We start from the raw sequence: 23172 nt of genomic DNA, 5'->3' as shown, positions 1-23172 counted from the left end.
CCCACGGCCTTGGTCTATCATCCTGGACCGGAAAGAAAAAAAAAAGAAAAGAAAAATTCGATGGCCGGGGGTGGGTGGGTGGCAACAGTGGGGCCGAGATATCGACCGTCCCACGTGACACCCGTTTGGGTACGAGGAAACCGTGGTTACCCTCAACCACAGTAACAGAAACAGATGGTACGTGAATAAGCCGACACCGCCGCAAGAGTCACTAACCAATTCGGTGTTGTATTGTGCCTTGGCGCGGATTCTGGCTCTCTGTAGTTGACGCCTTTCGGTGGGGGGGAGGCCGCTGTCGAGGGAAAGGCGCGCCAGATGGCCCAACACCCCCTAACACATCAGCACTAACATCACGGGTCATTGTGAACCGACGCAGACCGACCGCCGGGCCGGCCGGAGGAACCGACTCGGAGCGCCGACTCCGCACTACGCTAAATCGGGAACTCTGCAGGGTCTCTGCAGGGACCCCTGCGGCCAATCAGCGACGTTCCCCGGCCCGGTAAGATTCAGGGACCAAATGCCCGCTATACCTCGGAATCTTATCTTGGTATGTTGTTTTGTTTTGGGCGGCATTCTTTCCGCTTTCTAGCTCTTGATCATTCTCAACAGGTGTGTCCGAACGAGTTGACAACCTAAATTGGAATCAAGGCTTATGTTGTACACACCGCTTGCTGCATCCTTCAATATCATGAGTTTGAGATATTGCTACTCTGGTTAGGGAAGACAGGTCCGAAAGCTTGAGTACAGATCCGCTGAACTAGGGCGATCGATGCCCATCGCCAATCACAATATAAATCCAACCATTAAGTGCTGACTACGGGCTGTGCTGTTTCTGAAGAGATAATTGGCGGTTTTCTCTCTCAATCGTCGGAGGCCCTGTCCTTTTCCATTGAGTTTCACAAGGACGGGCGACTGGGTTTCTCGTTCCATTCAAAAACAGAATGCAAAAGCAAAACAGCAAGAAGAGTCTAGCCATAAAATCCCTCTCTTCATCGAAAGGTCAAGGTGCCCGCATAAATCATCGTCATCATCCAGGCAAACAACATGACGTAGCAGAGCGCGAGCGTAAGCTCAACCTCCCTCTCAGACCCAGCCAGCTTCAGGAGCGTCTGTACAAGCATGGTGATCTGTATGATCAAGAGAACTCTATGTCCCGAAGGCTATTGTCAGTAACGGCTTATGATTTCATCATTTTCAACATGTCTACAGCTTGAGGTACGTACGGCAGGCGACTTTGACCTATGCGTGAGATGATTCGGAGCATCCTAGGGGCGGTTTGGTGGCAGATGACGCTTGAAGGTGGCGTATCGAGGGCTGAGCTGTTTGGTTTGGAGCCATTTGCGTTGCTTGAAACCGTGTAGCCACTCAACTCGGCTCGTGGCTCGGCAGTAGACTGCCCTCGAATATGTGCCATAACAGGGTTCGTAAGATGTCTGTACTTTGAAAGTACTGGTGGCGATGGAAATCAGATTCGAGTCTAGAGCATCCATGAGATTTGAGAAAATCAGTTGAGTCATTTGAGCTCATGAGCGATGAAGGAGATTGAAGTTTGCGAATGAAGCAAGTGGTTTCATACTGGTTTAAGCACATTCAGTATGCATATGTCCAACGATCGGATCTAGCTACCGGCTTGGCTGGGACCCGGAAGGTGGCGCTGAGGCCCACATCACAACAAAAGAGGGACAACCGACAGGAACGCTCGTGATTGTGGACAGTGGAGAATGAAAACAAGACTGGCCCTAGGACCTCATCCCAGTACCTCATCGAAGCAGACGAAAACACATGCTCTCAAAAAACCTCATATCTGGATCTGGCGGCATCCAAGAACTTCGTACTTTGGTGTTGCAAAATATCATCGGGCCGCGGACTTGAGGCCGCATTGGTCCACATCTGAGATCGGATGGCTGACCCCGTTAGGTCGTGATGTAGTTTTCAAGAAAGGATCTTCCATAGACCAGAACCCGGTAACGAAGGAAGTGGACAACCTAAAAGATTACAAGGACGTAATGTGACAGGTTGCTAGAAGCACTTTGAGGGGCAGTGTGGATGCAGCTGTTGGTTGACGACCAACACGTACCATGCATAGCAAAAGGTATCGTCTTAGGCCCGCTGAAGTAAGTTGCCGAGAAATTCGTTAGCCCGGATTAAATTGGGAGCCTATGAGCAATTTAGTGGCTGACTGTGGATATAACAGTTGGTTGGAAACCCATACGTACCATGAATTATGCGGGAATGAGACGACAAAGGTGGGTCGCAGAACGTCGTTCCCCGTAACCTCGCAGGCATTGCAACAAGATAGCCGTAGGTTCAGGAACTTGGATGATCAAAAGAGATCAGTCAGTATACTCAATGGTGTGCTGTGGAGTCTTATTTCTCAAACAGACAAAGTGGCTTGTTGAAACATCCAACCTAAGAGAAAGAAAGACATTAGCGTAGCGATATAGGCCTTAATTGTATGACAAGAACAGTATTCAAAATTCCGGGTTGGATTTACCAAAAGCTTCTTCTGATTGAAACAGACTGTAAGGTCTCTCAAGAAAAAAACATAAATACTGGACAAGCTCCTCATTACCGTTTTTATACCCGTCCAAGCTCACCCCAGCATCAAATCCGATCTTATCAGCAAACCTCTTTTCTTGATCTGCTTTATACCAAGTATCTCTCGTCTTTTTGGCCATCAGAGTCACCACAAAGCTTCTTGTTTCTGCTGCCTTCGCCTTGATGGTTGGCCAGCTTGCCGTAGCTGCGCCTTTGGTGGATGCAGGAGGGCCCAAAACCGTTGTCGAGTTTCGGACTGTCAACAAGGTACATGCCGTAAAGGCCGCTTTGGAAGAACGTGCGAACACCTGCCAGAAGATTGCTCACACCCTCCGCACCATTGGCACCAGCGCGGTCGCGTAAGTTTTCATGGGCCCCAGACGCTCCTGCTGATACCGTTTCTGATCAACCACTCTAGTGTCGTTTCTATGTCAACAGGATCGGATCTGGCCGAGGTTGTCTGTCGACTTGCCGGCGGACTGAACTGCGAGGATTGGGCAAAGGCGATACGGCTCGGTTTCTTGCCGATCTACTCATACGCCTCTTACACCAGCGGGGCCGTACCCGAGACTGGTATGAGACGCGATATTTACGGTGACTTTGGCAATGTCATGCTGCAGGGGTGGGAGAGTGCGTTCATCGACAGCGGCCTGGTTTATGCCTCCATTGAGGTCTTGCCCCATGATGCCGAAGACGCAGCACTTGAGAGGCGCGACGGCGATCCTAAACTCTTGACCCGGATCCACTTCAGCGGCGTTGTCGATAGCGAGACGGGCAGAAAGCACGAGATTATTGCTAACTACTTTGAGGGCAATAATACCGTCCTGCACCTGCCCGCATTGGAACAGGCGGCCATGGCCTCTCGGGATCTCAGCAAGTGCGTGGGTGCTACTGGCTTTAAGATTTCATACACTACGCGCGCCCAATCCCTTCTTACGCGCAGCCACCAGCAGGAGATGTCGGGATACATTGCTTCTGCGTGGTCAATTGCTGCAGAAAACTACCGTCTGGAAGACTACATCGGGCTTGCCAAGACCGATCACAATGCGAACTTCTACTGGCGTATCATTCCCGAGCTCTACGGATTCGGTCTGAACTATGAGTCTGTAGACGTCTGCGGCGGTATGGCCGGTTATCTATAAGCTATAGGACGGCTCAAACTTTTTTAAGGACCTTTTCCTCGTAGATAGAAACAGGGTTTCAGTCGTGAACAACGAACTGTGTGTCAGTTTCACCACATGGGTGTTTTGGCTGGAATAACGCAGGGTGGCTCGCCTGAGGGCAATTAGTATCAATAACTTGTTCCTTCTCCATTATGAACTCATCTACATTGATACTAGGACAAACAAATCAATTCTGCTCTATTTCAAATTGTTTAGATGCTGGAGGTGCAGCATCATCCTCCCTGATGGCCGATGACAGCCCCTCCTGCATATCACAATTGTCTGCTAGAACTATCAAATGAGAAGGAACGGAAGGAATCTCGGCATTTGAACAAATTCATTTCCAAGACAAAAGAATAAAATGGCTGCCTAGAGGCTCTTGTGCTCAAAAAATTTGAAACTTCTTTAATAATAACTAACGCCTGTGGCGTCATTCGAGACGGCAGCATGAAATTTTCGAACCAAAGTTGATGAGCAGCGTTCCATACTTACGCCACAAGGCAACAGGTTGATCCGAGCGCATAATTAAGTGTGGGGACAGACATGTTACTGAAAATGGACTACTTCCTGCGCTGGTAGTCGCTTCAATGAGAGATCAAGTGCATCCGCACTAGGAACTAGCGGCGCTTTGAAGCTTGTTCGTGTGACGGCAGACACGGTCCTTTCGGCTGGGTCCAGCGAACTAGAATCCTGCCCCTCTAAGTGGAAGATCCGTGAATCTGAGAGCCGCATTAGTCTAGGTCGATACCCCGAATCCGGGAAATGGATGGCGGATGACGGTTTGTGTCGAGGCATAATCACAGGAGGGGCCCTCAGAATGTGGCTGACCCTCGATTGTACAGCAAAGTCATTAAAACAAGACGAATGTCCCCCAAATGAATGACCTCGAATCAGACACCGGATTGCTTACGACGCTCTTCATTGACGTGGCTGCATCTTCCTCGCAAGAACCGTGGAATGGATGGCACATCGAAGGACAGCTTGCCGCCGAGCTATCCAACGCCCTCTGCCAAAGATCATCCTCAGCCAATTCCGCCAGTGTCCCAGCCTCTCACTCCCGGGTCCGGTTCTTCGGCTCAGTTCAACATGCCATACAGCCCCTATGAGCCTTTTCACAACGCCCCGATGATGCAACAAGAGTCTTCGCCGAAGCGCTGGACAGAGTCCAAAGCATACAAATCTGGTCCGGAGTCGCGGGAGATCCCAAGCCGCGACAACTATCAGAGCGCCCAACAAGTTTCTCAACAACACATGCCGCCCATTACCGTGGCTCGGTATCGACGGGAGCTCTTTTGGTGGGCCTTTCGTTATGCCGTCATCGCAGTGGTCGTCTTTGTGGCTTTTCTTGTCCCCATCATCATTCTGAGCAACGACGCCGATGTTGTAGAGGAGAGTACCCCTGAAAGAATCGAAGCGGAACAGTACCAAAACCTCATGTTTTACATCTGCCTGTGGTTAGAAGTCACTTGGCTGGGAGCCGTCGGTTCCGACTTGCTTGGCCTAGGACTTCCATACCTCTTCAGGTTCATCGCAAGGTAGCTTCCCAGTCTCGCATGAATCTGGTTTGTACAGCCATCCCTAATCTCTCCAGGTACACCAACTCGGCCCATCAGAGATACTGGCGAGTTCTCAAGTTTATGCGGCGACCAATTGCTTTCCTCGGAACCACGGTCGTCACTTACATTTTCTTTGCCGCTGTCAGTCTCCCAAACATCCCAGTCTTCGATCCCAACCTAATCCCCGCCTCGCCCACAGTGTATCAACGAGAACGAGCTTTTAGCCGTCAATATCAACAAAGCCCCAGACACCTTCGCTTGGGACGATGCCGTCGCGGACGTCCTGGAACAGATGACGCTCTGGGTAAGCTTCTACTTCCTCGAGAAGCTCTTCATATCCTACATCGCGGTCCACTATCACTACCGAGGCGACAACGTCAAGATCGCTCGGACCAAAGACCTCCAGAATGCCCTGATCGCCTTGTACGACGCCTCGGTTTTTCTGCACCCGCCACACCGAGAGCCCTTTGCCGAAGAGGACATGCTCATCCGCAACGCTAGAGGCGACTCCCACGACCCAGGCCGTGTCAGGGTCTCTAGCTACCTCGCCCGGCTGGGCATCGACGGGTACAAGATGACCAGTCTGTTCGGAAACTTCATTTCCGCCGAGCCCAACGCCCACTGGCTGCGTCCAGCGAGCACCTACTCAGTGATTGAGCGCGCGTGGGCCAACCCCGTGTCCGCTGCAGCCTTGGCGCGGCGAATCTGGCTCTCCCTCGTCGCCGAAGGCAAACCAGGCCTCACCGTCGACGACATCATCGAGGTTCTTGGCCCTTACCGCAAACACGAAGCGGTCGCGATCTTCAAGACGTTGAACGAGAACAACAGCCCCGACATCCGAGTCGAGGAATTCATTGGGATCGTCACGGAGGGTGGTCGGACGCGGCACCAGGTCTACAAGAACATGGAGAACATGGACCACTGCATCAACACTTTCGACTGGTTCTGCCTTCTGATACTCGCCAGCGTCATGATCTTTTTCATCAGTAAGCCAGGACGATGCGTTTTCTACCGAGAAGATCGAGGGCTAACTCGTGCTGCAGTGGTCGCCTATGTGCCGGCGATCAAGCAGATTCAAACCATCCTCTCCAGTCTCGCCATCGGCCTCTCGTTTGCCGTTGGCCGCACGTTCCACCATCTTCTCGTGGGGATCGTCTTCGTATTCTTCGACCACCCCTACGACGTCGGCGATGTCGTCAACGTCTACAACATGAGCTCGACCAACGGCACCACGTGCCTCGTCAAGCGGCAGTCGCTGTTGTACACCGTCTTCCGGCGACTCGACAACGGCTGCGACCTCCAGATCCCCAACGAACGGCTGTCGCAGAAACGGATCGAGAACTTTTCGAGGTCCGGAATCAACCGGCAGGGCGTCTCCCTGTTCGTGGACTTCAAGACCGGCTTCAAGGACATCGTCCGCCTGCGCACAATCTTGGAGGAGTTCCTGACCCAAAACTCGAGGGACTACGTTCCGGACAGCTTGGGTCTGAACGTGGTCAACCTCCACGAGCTCAACAAGATGGAGCTCCGGTTGGCGTTCACCCACCGCAATAACTGGTCCGACGACAAGCTCCGCTCTCAAAGAAGCAACAGGTTCCACTGCGCCTTGGTTGCCGCCTGCCGAGCCATCCCGCTCTACAAGCCCGGCGGTATGGCACCGAAGTCCGGAGAGAATGGCAATCCGATGTATACTGTTCAGCTCGACGCGACTACTGAGCTGAGCGACAACATAAAGAAGGAAAAGGATCGTCGACAGGGCCTTCGATGGGATGAAATCAAGATGGACGTTCCACAGAACGCATATGTCAATGTAAGCGAGGAGGAGGCTCTGCAGGCCAGGAAGGATGAAGAGGCTCAGAAGGAGAGGCTGGCCAAATTGTCGGAGGAAGATGCCTTTTCCAGGCTTGCAAGACTCCCAACAACCTCCGGGAGAGCAGGAGTCAGCACTGCGATTGAAGTTGAAGCCACAGCAAGGGGATTGCGGCAGACTACAAGACCTGGCAACTGATTGATACCAACGGGGCTCGGGATGCCATGTCTTTTGACATGGTAGACATGGTAGCGTGCCATTGACATGGACTGGCTGTAAAATAACGTTGAGAAAATAACTCGATTCCGGGAGGGGCTTCAGAACCCAACCCGAACTTGACTTTGATCAGGAGTATGATTGCATCAGGCATATATTAGCTGACAGGTTTTCTTGCAAATAGACATCCGACTGTATTGATGGTTACCATGCAAATGGATTTAGTGGAAAGCGTCAACGTAAGGGGCCGAAATAAAGTCATTGTTAAGGTGTACGGCTCCGTAGGCGGCTAGGTGAGGGATGAAGGAAGCATATATCCAGTTAACGATTTATCAAGACTTATTGATGAAGTCTCATGACATGCGAGTGAGCAATGCAAGAACAAAAATGGCAGAGGACTATCGCAATCGGCTGGCTTGGATTACGAGTTTCTATTTCCGTCAAAATCTCAAAGGCTTGACGAGGACGTTTCTCGGCATCAGAATATCCGCCACCCTGCAGATTGCAGTGATTATCCCATGGCGCATTATATAACTACTTCTCCGCAACAACGTACTCGGCGCAGATGACATCGCCTCTGAGATCCATGACATCCGCAATAGTCTTGTTGGGAATGATTTCAGCCATCCACAACACGTGGTTCAGAGTGGTGTCGTTGCCCGGATCACCATCATAGTCGAGGTACGCTTTGGAGGGGGGAAGCCAGCGGTTCTGCTCCATAATGAATGTCGGAGGAATGAGTTGGCCGCTCATGTCCGTCAGGCGGGATGAGAGGTTGGCGAGTTGCCAATCCCACCAAAGTCGGTCCAGGTTGGCGTGGTGCAGGAAGAAGAGGGGGTCACCAGGGCTAGCATTTTGGTTTTCCATCTGAGAGACCGGCTGTTAGTTTCCATCGTACAACATGAATGGGACATCTGTAAACCAGTGTAAGAAGATACTTACAGTTCCGCCGGTTGCCAAATGACCGCAAGAATGGGGCGAATCAACGTAACAGAAATTGGCCTCGTTGTAGTTCGTCTTCTCGAAGCACACATCGACATACGACTGGTTGGCAAACGTGAAAGCCGTCTGGTTCCACTCACGAGACAAGCAGTACTCGTCGTAGTAGTTGACGCCCCAAATCTGATCCATGCGCAGGGTTGTGTTGGCAAAGGGGCCGTCGACGACGCAGTTGGTCCCGCTGGTGGTGTTGACGCCGTTGGTGCCGAAACTGAACTCGTCGGCGCCCCAAACGGAGGCCTTGTCGAGTGTTCCGTAAACCTCGAGATCATGCTGCTCGTCCCAGTATGGGAGCGCCCCAGTGTAGCCGCATTCATCCTGGAGGAGCATTTCCTGCAGACGCAGATAGAGACGGTGCCAGGGAAGGAAAGCACTGCATTTGAGATTAGCAATCTGTCTTTTGTCATGCCGCGAGGAGGGAGGCCGTACCCGACACCGTGGATGAAATTCGATTGGACCACATGGCACCATTGGAGCTCATCGTAGCGCGTCTTCGCGCCGGTGATGCCACTCTTGGCAGGGGAGTCCATCAAGCACTTGACTGCTTGAAGATACTCGGACTTTTCATCGTTGCCGAGAGTATGCCTGGAGAAACATTTTAGCTTCGAAGCGAGACTAATGTGTATGAGAAGATGTTCCATCGAGTGACAGAACTTACCATGCTTTTCTTTGATTCAGCGATGTGCAAGCCGAGTTCGAGAACGTTCCGTTGCCGGCAGGGAACAGAGGTGAGGCGCCAGCCAAGCCGATTGCCGAAGCCAGGCTAAAAAGGGTGAACCACTTCATGTCGATTAGTGACACAGTTGCAGCAGTCCAGAAGAGTTCTGCAAAAAGACTAACAGTGAAAGAGGCAAGAGACAATGTGCAAGATTCCTTGGGTTCCCCCATACTTATCAGAAGACGGTTTTGCCAAATACCATAGTCTGCCCCCCTGTCCCCTTCAGACCTACATGTCATGTTTAATCATCCTCCGGGGTCTCGGACTTCGGGTACCCACCATCTACGCAAAGGATTGCGAAGGTGCCACGAAAGATGTCGGCTATGCTACGCGAGGCTCCACAGATCCCGTTGTTGATTTAGCGATGCTTGAGATAAAGATCCGACCACCGTGCTTTTCCCTTCGAGTTGCCTATAGAGTGGCGTACTACAGGGATGTTGATGAAGTGGTGTTCATCCCAAAGCTACAATTGGCGTGGAAGTAGACCGAGAGCGGGATGCTAATTTCTATCTTGTGGGCCCCAGTTTCCTGAACAGCTTCCCACATACCGAAACTCTGGGCCTGCAGGGGTTGAAAGACGGCTATTTCAACGAATAGGGTCTGCATCGTGGAGGTGTTCGCATCACGGAACTTCTCTTACTGGACGTTTATCTTGCAGATGAGTAAGATAGACTCGGGTCCGGAATCCCACATTGTATTCGCTTCTCTGGTGGAACCCGAGTACTCGTAATCAGGCTCAGCAACAGCGATTAGATAGATAGCCCCGTTCGTACCCGAACCCATAGCAGGCTCTCTCAAGGAGTACGACACCGTTCCTCTTCACGGTTCAGAGTGTCTTCGCTAATTTGGAATGTCTTGCTATGGTCATGTACTCTTACGTAGATAATAACTTGGTCATGGACCGCACGCAATTCGTGCTGTTAGCACCGCGGTTCGTAGCCTGTGGGCACTTTGAATGTAAAGTTGTGGCTTGGATGGCTTGCTTACACAAAAAGCTGCCACTCCTTCCAAGTCTAGTCACATAGGTTGAGTTCATACTGAAAGACTGTAACATGTCCTAAAGACTCCTGGTATGCAACTCGATTTCATATAACGTTACTATAACTAAACCTTTAGTAGCTATGGATGATGACTAAGAGAATCAGTATAGCGAAGCAGGTGCCCCGTTGCACCACCAAGATATGCATCACCTCGGGTTAGGATCTGGTGTCGATTAGAAATGAAACATCATTAACAAAAGCCAGATACTTGCTAAGTTAAGGACAGCCTTACTTCAAGATCTTGAGGGGGTGTGGGGGACAGTTCTGTGGTGACTGAGCGGGGTAGATGCTGAAATGAGAAATTTTGTTTGCTTTACCTGCCTTGTGTCCTTCCTGTGTGCCGAACACGGAAGCAATAAGAGTACCCTTACAAGGCTCGAAGACGCCTGATTTGATATGGTTTTTTGAAGCCCCCATCCGAGGGTTTCTTTTAACCCTTATCTCATCCTGCAGGATTGCTGTCTAACCAAGAACGGAACAGACTGTGTCTAATTTTCTTTGGATTTCTCGAATAGGGAGAGTGCTTATGGACTACATCGCTCTAACCGAAGAAAGGGTCAGAATTTCCTATTTTGACTGTCTAGACTGGCTCTTCATGTAAGTCCCTCGCTAGTTTGATTCATTCTAGGCAAGTCCAAGAAGAAACATTGTGTACCTTGTTGGAACGACACGGTGCGTGTGCAATCTCTAGGTCTTGGATTACTTTCCAAGGTACACTGTAGGATGAAATACTTCTTCCGTGAAGAAAGCTTTACATAGTTCTGTAAACTGATGGTTTGAAAAAATTGTCAACTTGTCTTTATATTTCATCAAAACATATCGACTGCTGGCCCAAACACAACATGATGTAGGTCACGCGTGTTTTCTGGACAAGTTTAGCTCAGTCTTTCCTAACAAGATTTTAGATAATGAAGATGTAAGCTGACTGCGTTGAGGGTGTGAGTGGGCTGATAATTCTCTCTCGTTATCCAACAAGATACCGCTTCAATCGCCCGTCGTGATTGTCACAGCCCTCTTGTGGTCAGGCGACCCGAAGCTCTCGTGACATGGGCTTGGTATTATATATAGGCCGTGAGTCTCCTCTGGACCGTCGCACTATCTTTGCCCATCACAGTCAGAGATCAACTCAGAACAGACCCCTTCCGACCACAAATCCGACCTGCAGTGTTCGGCCCTGGGTAGCTGCCCTACTCTGTTGCTACTCTCATCGCTACATTGCGAATCCTTTTTTCAAGTTATCAATAGCAACGCCCCTTTTCTCATTTCCCAGCGAAAACAATGAAGCTTCAATACATTACCCTTTTGCTTGGCGCCGTTGTCCATGTCCAGGCATGCATCCGCATCCATGCACGTCACTTTCAGGCGCCATGGCCAGAGAAAGATAGCCTCAGCATCGAAATCTGGGACGACGACAGGACTTATTACATCTGTCCTGCCTGCAGCTGGGAGTCCTTCTCCGACCAGGGGTGCACGGTGCAGTGCCATCAGTTCAAGATCGAGATGGGGGAGTACGGGAAATCTGGCCGAGTCACCAACACCAACAACGGATACTCGGCCAAATTGTCGATCAAGACTCTTGCCAAACCTGAAAACTGGTGCTGCCTCTTTGGCCAGAACGGCAACTGTCGAGGCCAATGCACGGTTTGGGATACTTGCCTGACGGACAACTTCAGCAACTGCGACCAATACGCCTGCAGGTTGTGTGGGGGAAAACAGATTTGCGGCATCAGGGATAAGCGGGACCTGGTTGACGGGTTTGAGTATGACGACTTTCTCAACGGCACAGCGAACCAGTTGGATGTCAATGGTGTTTTTGGCAATAAAGAATAAGGCGAATTCAAAGAGGCAAGGTCTCTGCTGGGATATACGTTGAGGACATGGGGCCGTTCGTAGTTGCAGAAGAGTGAACTCAGGGGATGCTTGCTTCATTGATACACGAACATATCTGATCAAAATTCCGGTCCCATCCTTTCCAGAAGATCTAGTTCATCCAAGCTTCTCCACGTAGCAATTTTCACACACCAGGTTTCCGCCGACAGTAGCAGATTCTTTAGGCAGCAGTATAGTAGAATTGATCGACCGGGGGTAGCCAGCAACCAGGCCGAGCTAGTGGGACCAATCTCATGAGAGAATTACACCGTTGTTTGGACTGAAGATTAAACTAATCTGGAATGCACGTTATGCCACGTTCAAATAAGTCAAACTGCTAAAGAAAGACCTTGATTTACTGATTGTTCTTACCAAAATATTACCGTTGCCAAGTTTGGGCGACTTCGATTTCTAAATGCTTTCATCCATGTATGAAGCTTACGGCAGAACGTGCGTCTCATCGTTCTCGCGATTCGTGGCATCAAAATTCAATAACGCTTTCCATAACCCAAGAAGCATCTCGTTGTAGTATGAGCTGATGTCTTTTCCACCTTGAACGGGGTTTAATCTCGGGCTGGGGCTGTGCACGACTGCTGGAGCACCGAGGGCATTTGCTAGAGTCCATAGCCGCGCTAATTGAACCTCCTACGAGGGCCGCGGCTTTAGTGTGAGTCGAAATGAGTCAAGTGAAGTACCCATTGCTCGTGTTGTGTGTCCCACCGGCATTGGGTCCTAGGCAGCAGCATTTCGACATCTCCAATTCGACATGACACTCTCCGTCGACGAAACCTTCGGACTGAGACACCGACGATATGATACCAAGATACGTCCCTCCAAAAAAAAAAGCGTATACCAACGCCCTGACCTGCCTCTGATCAGGCCGTCAACAAGTCGGGGTCTTTTCCAGGATCCGATTGCGCTTGAGATCCTTGATAGGCTGAAATTTACCGCTGATCAAGTTCACAGGGCTAGCTCAAGACTCCCTCGACTTTTTCTGGACAACACACTTAGCAAACGATTATACTACCAATTTTTTACCCCTCATGATGCGCCTAGGAAAGGGGAAATCAAAAGGAGAAGAACCCACAGACACTAGTTCTGGCAGGAAAACTCCGAGAGGCTAGATTTTGTGGTCCGGAGTCCTGATTTTCGGTTCAAACCAGCGGTACGCGTATATTTTGCGCGGAAACCTTGACAAAACGAAACCCCCCTGGAATAATTCCGGGGAGCATACCCCATTCCTGGTGTTTCCGGCTCTGCGTCCTTTTGGCTTGCCAGCTTGCTGACGCAAACATGCTCATTGCTCAAAGGGCGTTTGACTGATGCCTAAAACCCAATGCGCAACGCCTTCTTGGCAACTACAGAGTCTCCTTTCTACCTGTTGGGAATTCCTCGAAATGAAACCCTTCACAAGGTAGTACCTGGTTCTGTGGAGTTAGGTGACCAGCTCAGAGGGTTCGCTGACCTTTACGGTCGTCTGAAGGCCTTTGTGTCCTCGGCAAGAATCACACTTTTCTTCTGCCAAACTCAACAGCGGTTACTGCCTGCCGAACCACCTTGCTGAGTGCTTTGAGAGCTAAAGCATTTTAAAACTGTACTATAAGCGGGAATAACCTCTATGGTCAAGATACGCGGCAGTGTCTTTTCGTGCCGGATTCCATTCACTGACATCAATGGGACGGGTATCGGGCCGCATCATCTGGGCGGTGGGATGCGTATCGACACGAGACCAGCAGCGGGTCTTTACACAGCCCGTCGAAGTGCACAGTCCGCCATGAATAGTAGTCGTGACTCGTTCCCTATACGACAGTGGCTTGTTGCAATGGATCTCCAGGGTAATTTCCTGAGAGAACAAAGGTGTCTGTGACGTGGAAAAGGGTCTCTCGAGGACGTTCACGGGAGAACATAAATGCCTGAGAGAATCCGGGTCTTGTCTCAAACAGCTCAAATAACCACTGCCGTTGGCTTCATCAGAACCAAGAAGCATCATCATGTCCTTCGCTCCATATCTTGGGACACCATTTCCAGTGGGGAGCCTTACCCAACGCTTATCATTTTGCGTATTTCACTTTCTCTCCGGGTCTTTTTTCTATGACAGCGTCCACTGGCTGGCTCACCATTCCCAGCGGTCTCGGTTCCGGGTACTTCGGCTGCTTGCAAAAGCGCACGCCATCCACCATCAGTACTTTGACCGCAACTTGAGATACAATGAACGGTTTCGCTCTCAAAATCTCATATGGCACCTGACACTAGAGCTGTTGTGCCAGATGATCGGGAGCTCAATGAGTTGGACATTCTGTCTCCTGGCATTCCGCGGACTCGCGCTCGACATGGCACCGGACTTGATCCTGGTACTCTTCCTTCAGGTTGCTCGGACAGCTGTGGTTGCCTGGAACTCCGGCCACGATTCCAATCATATTCCCTACCCGCGACTTCCAAAAGACCCCTTCACGTTTTTCGTTGGGCCTCAGTACCATGCGCTACATCACATCGACCCTCTCAACTACTTCGGGTCGATGACACGCCTGCTCGACTGGTGGATGGGCACCGCGGTCTCACTCAGGGGCCGGCGCGTGACGATGACAGGGTCTAGCGGAGCACTCGGGCAGGCTTTGGCTGAACAGCTCCGCCTGGAGGGCGTGCGATCCATCTCAGCCCCCAAGTTCGGAATCGACTGGGCGTACGACGACTATTCCTACTTCGAGTCGGCGCTCCAAAACACCGACGTCCTCATCCTCACCCACGGCTCCAAGAACGGCAAGCACGACTTCGAGGCGAACTGCGAGTCCGCCGTCAAGATCATCGAGATCTTCAGAGAGTCTTGCAGCCGCCGCAAGCTCGGCCTCTTGCCGGAGGTCTGGTACGTCGGCAGCGAGGCCGAACTCCACGGGGCCTGGACGAGCGACATGCAGACCTACACCGGCTCGAAAAGGGCGTTTGTCCGCCACGCGAGGGCCTTCTACGACGAAGAAACTTTCAACTACCGCCACATCGTCCCGGCCGCGTTCGCCTCCAGCATGGGGCCAGGGCTCGTGAGCGCGAGGTGGGCGGCCAGGGTGGCGCTGTGGTGGATACGGAGAGGAGCAAGATACGTGCCCGTTACGTACACTGGGTTGGCGTTTGTCAACTTTTTGAGATTCAAGCTGGGGAGGAGGCTTGCAAATGAGCAAGGTCGCAAGCCGCAGCGTTCAACGTCGCTTGAAGGCGCGGAACCGGGCGGCAAACAGGCTTTGTCATTAGGGAGTCTTTGAGGAGGTGTAGATTGCAGACATAGAAATAGGTTCAAAATCTGTTGTAAAGTAGAACTACTTCGTAAGTTACATTAAATTACATAAGTTATGCAAAGGTAATATATAATTAGTCTTATAGGTATTTCAATTTAAATTTTTATATAGAATAGATCTTAGGAAAAATTAACTACTATTTACTCTCTTATTTCTAAATATATAGTACTTATTATAGTTATAAGCTTAGCTCTTTAAGTAAAACCCTACTATTATATTAAATACTAAAGTCTTAAAAAATTTATATTTAAACTCTAAGCCTTAAGGAAACTATAATTTAAAGTACTATTACCCTCTTAATATATTTTTCTTAATAAATACTAATATATTATTTGCAATAACTACTATTAATAAGTTTATTAAGTTACTTATAAAATAATAATAGCTATAATAGTATATTACATTTAAATTTTAAGCCTCTAAACTAGAAGTATAGGAGTATATTAATTTAATAAAGGAGGTAGAAATAATAAATTAATTAAATATATTTATTCTAGTATATTTCCTAACTTTAAGTAAATACTTTTTAGAAATTAATTAAGGAAAAAATAAAGTAAATTGCACTTAAGAAATTATACTTAGAGTAATTAAATAATTTAATACCTACTATAAAGTAAAAACTATAGAGGAAGCCTAGTAGAAAGAGAGAAAGAAAGTAATTCTTACTTTATATACTTAAATTAGAGTAATTATTAACTAATTCCTACTAGAATTAGTATAAATAGAACTTCTTAATAAGGGGAAGGTATTACTTTATAATTTTATTATTATTTTAAGATATATACTTAAATTAAATAAATTAGTAATTCTTATAATTACTTAGGAGGAATATAATAGAGTTCTAGTAAAAGCTAACTTAAATATAAACTCTACTATTTAGTATACAGAATAGTACTAAGTCTTCCTCTAAATAAAGTAATATAAAATACTTAAAATAAAAGGTATTTTAATAATTAAGATTTTCCTTTAGGTAATTAGTCTTAAATTCTCCCTAATATAGGGAAATAATACTCTTATACAATTTATTAAAAATAAATAGACTAGAGAGAAAATTTATTCCCTCTAGACCTTTAGTAAGATATTTATTTCCTTATAGTATAAGAATATAATTATAAAAGATAAAAGTAAAATAAGTAGAATATATATATTCCTTATTAAATAATTTAACTTAAATAACTTAAATAACTACTAAGGAATGCAATTTAAAAAGAGTTAGAGTAGAAAGAAGATATTTTATAAGTATTCTTATAATTAAAAGGACTATTATTCCTATTAACCCTATAAGTATTCTAAAGTAGAAGTTACTTTAAGAGAATAATTTAAAAAGTTCCTAAAAGTAAGAGTTAATAAGAAAGTAGCTACTAATATTCTTTCCTACTTAGAATTAGAGGAATAGTTTAACTTAAGGGTAAAATTAATTAGTAATAATTAGTATAATTTAAAGAATAAGACTTAAGGGGGGGGAAACTAAAAAGCTCTAGAATTAGTAGTATGTATTAGTATTAATTTAAATCTATTAGACTCTAAAATTAGAAATTCCTCTAGTACTCTAGCTATTTTTAACTATAGCTCCTTTAGACTTTATTTACTCTTAGACTCTATAGTTCTTAATAACTATAGTACTACTTACTTAATTAATAATATTAACTTATTAATTCTAGAATTCTATATACTTTATATAAAGAATAAGTTTGTAGAAGTAGGAATAGCTACTTTTCTAATTAGGAGAAAGGGGAAGTAACTACTTAAAAATACTCTTATAAAATTAAATAGAAAATAATTATAGGACTTTATACTTAAAAATATTATTTATATTAAAGACTTCTATATTAATATTATTTTAAAAGTAAGACTTTAAAAAGTAGAAATATAGTATTATAGTCTTAATTATACTCTTTAGTATAGAAATATAAAATTATTAAGAATTATTAAGAAGCTTAATAGAAAGTATAACTTTATCTTCTTTAAATATAACTTTATTTTATATTACTTTTCTAAAATTCCTATAAGTACTATAGGAATTATAATACTAAGTAAATAATACTTAAAAAGAAGAATAAGACTATTATACAATCTAAAGGGTAATTATATTAATAATACTAAAATTTAGTATAAGAGGGCTAGCTACTTTAAAATTAAAACTCTAAAGTATTTAGTATTAAATACTTAGGGGGTAAGAATTAAAGGACTAATTAGACTAAAATATAAGTACTATATAATAATATATACTTTAAAAGTTATTTTAAAATATACTTTAGAAGGAAGATTAATATAATTATACTATAGAATTAGTTTAGACTTATTCTACTACTTAAAAGAGTATAATAGTAGTATATAAGTACTTATAATTAAAAATAAGTACTCTAGTAGGTTCTTTATTTTCCTAAAGGTAAGTAAGACTACTAAGGAAGTCTTTTCCTCTATATACTACTTTAAAAAGTAAATTTAAAAGTAGAGAGGTCTCTTAATTTATAAGATTTAATACAATATTAAATACTCTCTAATTGCAATTATAGGAGAAATAGTATACTAGAAATAAGTAAAAGAATATAGTATTAAAATTAAACTCTCTCTACTCTATATAAAGGAACTAGTAGGAGGATTAAAAAGGGCTAACTAAGAAATTATAATTAGAGTACTTAAAATAATAGTTTTAATTAGCTTCTTACTTAAAATGTAGTTAGAATGCATTCTTATAGTAGTCTTCTTATATAATATAAGCCCCTATAAGAACTCTAGTTAGTACTTACTAAATAAAGTAGAGGAATTATAGTATAAGTAATATTTCTACTAGTAGTTACTATTATTCTTAATATTTATAATAAGGAATTTATACTCCTATTAGGGAGGGATTTTTATTTATAGCTACTAAGTGTACTTCTTAAAATGTAAATAAGAGTAGAGTCTAGAGAGAAAATAATTTAAAGTAGTTCTCTAAGTGTATATTAAGTACTTTATAGAATATATACTAAATATATATAATCTATATAGAATATAGATTCTATCCCTTAAATAAGTAATTATAATATATAATATTACTTTTAATAAAATAAAGATTTATTTGCTTAAAAATGTGCATTTTGCACTCTAATAGAATATTCTAAATAAAATTCTAAATAAGGAAAATACTAATTTAAGTAAAAATTTAATTCTTAAAATACTTAGAGTAATAGAAGAAAGTAAATACCTATTAAATAAGGAAAATATCTCCCTACTTAATCTCTTTAATAAGTTAACTAATAAGGAGAATACTATAAACTTAGTACTAAGTAGTTAAGGGGATATAATACTTATACTAATAATTATACTAGAAGTAATAAGAGTTTAATAGGGTAAATTAAATTTTATACTAGAATTTACAATCTCTAGTAAAATCTAAAGAGAAAGTACTTAGCCTAGTAGCTTACTAGAAATAAACTCTAGAGAATTATATTAAAATAATATACTACTTACTCTAATAGGAGAAGTAATATAAAATGTAATATATATATATACTAATAATTTACTAGTTAAACTATATTATAGTACTATACTATATAGGGGAGAATTCAACTTTAAATTAGAAAAACTACTTAGTAATATAAGGGGGGTACTCTCTATAGTAAGGCTATAAGTAGGAAATACTTAGTATACTATAAGCTAAAAGTAGAATACTCTACTATAGAGGTAAAGTAACTAAGTAACGAAACTAATAGAGAAATCTTAAAATAATATAATACTATATAGTAATTTACTAGAATAGGACTTATAATAAGTTACTTAATTATCTTATAATACAATTATATAAGCTAAAGAGAAACTCTAGCTTATAATTTATAATTAGAATATATTTTTTAATATATACCTACTTAATTAGTAGAAAGTATATAAAGAATTAATCTAAGAGTATATAACTCTTTACTGCGCAATTTAAAGTACAGTAAGAAGAGTATAGAATTAGTAAAAGTAGAATTTGTACAAAGAGGACTTACAATTACTTAAAATTTAAATTGCAGACTTCCTACTACCTCCTAACTACTAGAAAAATATCTTTAAACTTACTCTAATATTAAGAAAGATATTCTTTTAAGCTTATAATAAAGAAATTAAAAAGCTATATAATAAGAGTACTTAAATTATTATTAATAAATATAATATAGAAGGAAAGCTACTTCTACTTAAATAGGTATTCTTATATAAAGTAAATGCAAATAAATTTCTTATATAATATAAAGTAAGAATATACATTAGAGGGGACTTACAATTAGTAGACCCCTTATAATTAACTTATGCAGTTATACTTATAGCTTAAATTTTCTATATAGTAATAGTAATTATAGTATAATTTAACTTAGAGGAATACTTACTAAAATTATAAATGCATTCCTTAATACAACTAAGAATAAATCTCTAGTTATATACTTACTTCTAGAGGAATATAAAATTCTAAGTAAGTTAATTAAATTAAAATGCGCACTGTATAAATTACAGGAGGTACTTATTCTATAGTATAAGGAATTTACTAAAATACTAAAGTGCATTAGACTTATCCCCTTAGCTAAGGACCCCTATCTCTTCTATAATTTAAGTAGAAAAGTCTATATAATATTCTTTATAAATAATATTCTTATTCTATACTATAAGACTAATATAAAGAATAGGAGAAAAGTAATTAATAAGCTAAAAAAGGCGTATAAGATAAAGAATTAGAGTCTAATAGAGTACTACTTAGGAATTAGAGTCCTATATAATAGAATATTCTAGAAAATTTATTTTATTTATAATAAGTATATTAAAAAATAACTAATAGATTTAAATTAGTAGATAAACTATCCCTAGTAATTCTACTACTAATAATTAACTTTAAAAAGAATTAAGGCTAAACTATAAAGGAAGAAATAAAGAAGTACTAGGAGAAAGTAGAATTTATACTATATACTGCAATTATAGTCTACTTAAATATTACTTTTGCATTTGCAATTATATTATAATTCTTAATAAATCTATTTAAATTTTACATTTAGGTAGTAAATTAGATAATATAATACTTATATACTACTTAGTACTTTAGAATTATATTTAGTAGTACTAAGGGGGTATTAGTATTACAAATTGCATTTAATACCTCCTTTACAAATAACTCTAAAATATAAAAATTATTATAAAGCTATATTATCTTAATATTTAGTAGACTTATTTAGTAGAAGGTAAATTAATAAGTAATAGTTACTACTTTAACTACTAAAGCTAAACTACTAAACTTAGAAATTATAGGGAAAGAGATAATTACATTAAAAAGGCTCTTTAGAAATATACTTCTAAATATAGGGGATATATAGAAAATCTACTGCAATAACTAGTAAACTATTTATTTAATTATAAGTAAAGGAGAGTACTTACTAATAAAGCTCTAATATATTAATATTTAGAATATATAGTTAAAGTAGGAATACAGTAAGGGGAGCTTAAAAGTAGTCTATATACTAATAAATAATATACTAGTAAATAGATTAATAAAGAACCTACTAAGAGTAAAGTTTAAATACTTTAAGTTACTTCTAAATTTTATTAATATACAAATTCTAATTAAGAAAATTATTCCTCCTAACTAATAAGCTTAAATATAAAAAGTAAAATAACTCTATAGTCTAATTAATTAAGTATTTAGAAGTAAACTCTTACTTAAGAACTCTATTTAAATTAAATTCCTCTCTAAATACTTATTCTAAAAAGAAATAGTAATTGTACTCTATAGTTTATCTATAGTAAACTAACTACTTAAACTTATTAAGTAAAGTAATTATAGAATTTACTATTATAGGGGATAGAGAAAATAAAGTTATAAGTATAACTAGTATAGTATATAATTTAGCTAACTACTTACTTTAAATAATAAGTCCCTTAAGAATAAGAGTTATAGGAGTAATAATTATACTTAGAGGGAATTTAGTTTAATTCTAATTTCTACTAAATTAACTACTAAGTAGAATATTTAACCTAAAGGGAGGGAGTAGAGTACTAGTAACTTGCATTTTAGTATATTCTTAATAATACAGTCTAATTGGAAGAATAGTATTAATAAGTAGAATTTAAAATTCTAAATTAATTAGAGTAAAGCTACTTTTAATTATTGTATAACTAGTTGCAAGTATATTTATAGTAGTAGACTCTCTATTTAACTTAACTTTATTAAATTTAAGACTAGTAGTATTTAATATATAATAAATTAAATTACTATAGAATTTCTTATTCTATAGGAATATTAATTAGTAAGGGACAATTTATAATAGAAAGATAAAATATATATAAAGCTACTTATTAGTTAGCTTCTCTAAGTAAATAAAGGCTAGGAAATTTAAAATAATTAGTTAAATATAATTTAGAGTAGAAATATAAATAATCTTCCTCTAGTAGTATTAAATATACTTCTAGGAGATACTATTAGATTTGCAAATTCTATTATAATACTCCCCTTTAGAATTATTATAAAGAGTACTCTTAATGCAACTAATACAAATAATAGCTTAAACTAAGCCTTTAAGTACCTCTTGCAGTTTTTAATTATACTTCTCCTAGTACTATTACTTAGAAATAGGAAGTAAATAACTACTTAAGCCTCTAGAATACTTTAAGTTAAGACTACCCTTAGGAATAAGCTTCTCTTTAGGAGGGGGAGTAAAATAAATATCCTCTTTAGATAATAAATTGCAGTAATTAATACTCTTACTAGTATAATTTTTAGTATTATCCTCTATTTAATTACTCTTACTCTCCTTATTATTACTATTTCTACTACTAGTACTACTAGTAGAAAGATTATCTCTACTAGGAATAGTAGAGTAGGAGGGATTATTACTAGTAGTATTTTATAGCTAAGGAGTTTAAATTAGAAGGTCCTCTTTAAGGGGGAATTTATTCTTAAGGAATTAACTAGAATTATTATTTTTACTAGAGGGGTTAGTAGAAGAGCTAATTAGAGATAATATAATTAAGATTTAATTAATTAAATAGGGAGGAATCTTCTACTAAAAATAGGGAAATAAGTAAGTACTTTTAGAATTAGTATTTAATTTCTACTCTTCTATATAAATAAACTAATTATAATAATACTTCTCCTAATACTAATAGTAAGCTTATACTTTCTTCTCCTATTTTAATTAATTAGACTCCTTAAAAAGCTTATTTATAGGAATAAAATTAGGAAGAGGCTAATATAAAGGGGCAATTAGCTTAAGTATTTTAAGACTAGTAAATATACTAATAGAGGAGGTAGCTTTAGCCTTATAATAGTATATATACTTAGAAATATAATTAATAATAGGAGACTTAAGTTAATTCTTCTCTCTAGAATAATAGTAATTAGAAGAATTAGTATTACTAAAAGAAGAATAACGTAGTTCACAAGTGAGTGAGCCACACAAGTGAGTGAGCCACTTTTCTACTACCCGTACAACAATGTGTAAGAGAAATCAACCACAACGCCTTAAATTAATTTAAACTATTTAGAATCCTCTTCTTCAGAGGTAGATTCAACTTTCTGACATGTGCGAGCATTATGTCCAGTCTCTCCGCAGATGCCACATCGTCGCGCGCGCGTTTCTGTCCTCCTCGCACGACCACTACTTTGACCTGTTTCTACCTGTAACTGCTCTGTTACATCAATTTGAGACTTTATATCTTTTGCCTGATTGATTGTAAGTGTTCCACCTTTCTGAAGCTGTTTTTTTTTCGTACGGCGACGGCGGCTCATACGCTCATTTGCCTCTTGATACTCAGTCATTTGTGCCTGCATCAAAACCTGGTTATGGGCTACCACCATAATTCCTTTCTTCAGCTGCTGCATATACCCAATAATTGACGTTGGGGAGCTATTCTGATGTCGTACGATGCGATTCGTAATAAAATCAGAATGTGAATCGAATTCAATTGGGTTGTTTGGCGTCTTTGGGACCCAAGCTGCTGGTAAGCCAGCAGAAGAACCTGGAGGTGATGGCGTACGA

General features: G+C 41.5%; 5 protein-coding genes across 5 annotated transcripts; 4 read left to right on the top strand and 1 right to left on the bottom strand.

The window, feature by feature from the left end:
• Positions 1-2721: 2721 nt before the first annotated feature.
• CH63R_08624 (uncharacterized protein) lies at positions 2722-3680 on the top strand (the record flags this gene model as incomplete). Its single annotated transcript, XM_018303598.1, has 2 exons — positions 2722-2897; positions 2957-3680. The coding sequence occupies 2 exons, from the start codon at positions 2722-2724 to the stop codon at positions 3678-3680; spliced, it is 900 nt and encodes a 299-aa protein (XP_018155621.1).
• A 900-nt stretch (positions 3681-4580) lies between these two features.
• CH63R_08623 (Serine threonine protein kinase) lies at positions 4581-7265 on the top strand (the record flags this gene model as incomplete). Its single annotated transcript, XM_018303597.1, has 4 exons — positions 4581-5236; positions 5293-5398; positions 5457-6243; positions 6301-7265. 4 exons carry the CDS (start codon positions 4581-4583, stop codon positions 7263-7265), a joined length of 2514 nt encoding a protein of 837 aa, XP_018155620.1.
• Positions 7266-7817: 552 nt separating this feature from the next.
• On the bottom strand, positions 7818-9068 carry CH63R_08622 (Amino acid transporter; the record flags this gene model as incomplete). The annotated part of the gene is made up of 4 exons (XM_018303596.1): positions 7818-8150; positions 8226-8655; positions 8712-8867; positions 8941-9068. The coding sequence occupies 4 exons, from the start codon at positions 9066-9068 to the stop codon at positions 7818-7820; spliced, it is 1047 nt and encodes a 348-aa protein (XP_018155619.1).
• Positions 9069-11318: 2250 nt separating this feature from the next.
• CH63R_08621 (uncharacterized protein) lies at positions 11319-11870 on the top strand (the record flags this gene model as incomplete). The annotated part of the gene is made up of 1 exon (XM_018303595.1): positions 11319-11870. One exon carries the CDS (start codon positions 11319-11321, stop codon positions 11868-11870), a length of 552 nt encoding a protein of 183 aa, XP_018155618.1.
• A 2369-nt stretch (positions 11871-14239) lies between these two features.
• CH63R_08620 (Integral membrane protein) lies at positions 14240-15111 on the top strand (the record flags this gene model as incomplete). Its single annotated transcript, XM_018303594.1, is given in 2 exon segments — positions 14240-15080; positions 15095-15111. The coding sequence occupies 2 exon segments, from the start codon at positions 14240-14242 to the stop codon at positions 15109-15111; spliced, it is 858 nt and encodes a 285-aa protein (XP_018155617.1).
• Positions 15112-23172: the final 8061 nt, after the last annotated feature.

This window comes from Colletotrichum higginsianum, chromosome 6, assembly GCF_001672515.1.
Source record: "Colletotrichum higginsianum IMI 349063 chromosome 6, whole genome shotgun sequence".
NCBI classification, from domain to species: domain Eukaryota; kingdom Fungi; phylum Ascomycota; class Sordariomycetes; order Glomerellales; family Glomerellaceae; genus Colletotrichum; species Colletotrichum higginsianum.
This window is presented reverse-complemented; position numbering and strand designations above follow the sequence as displayed.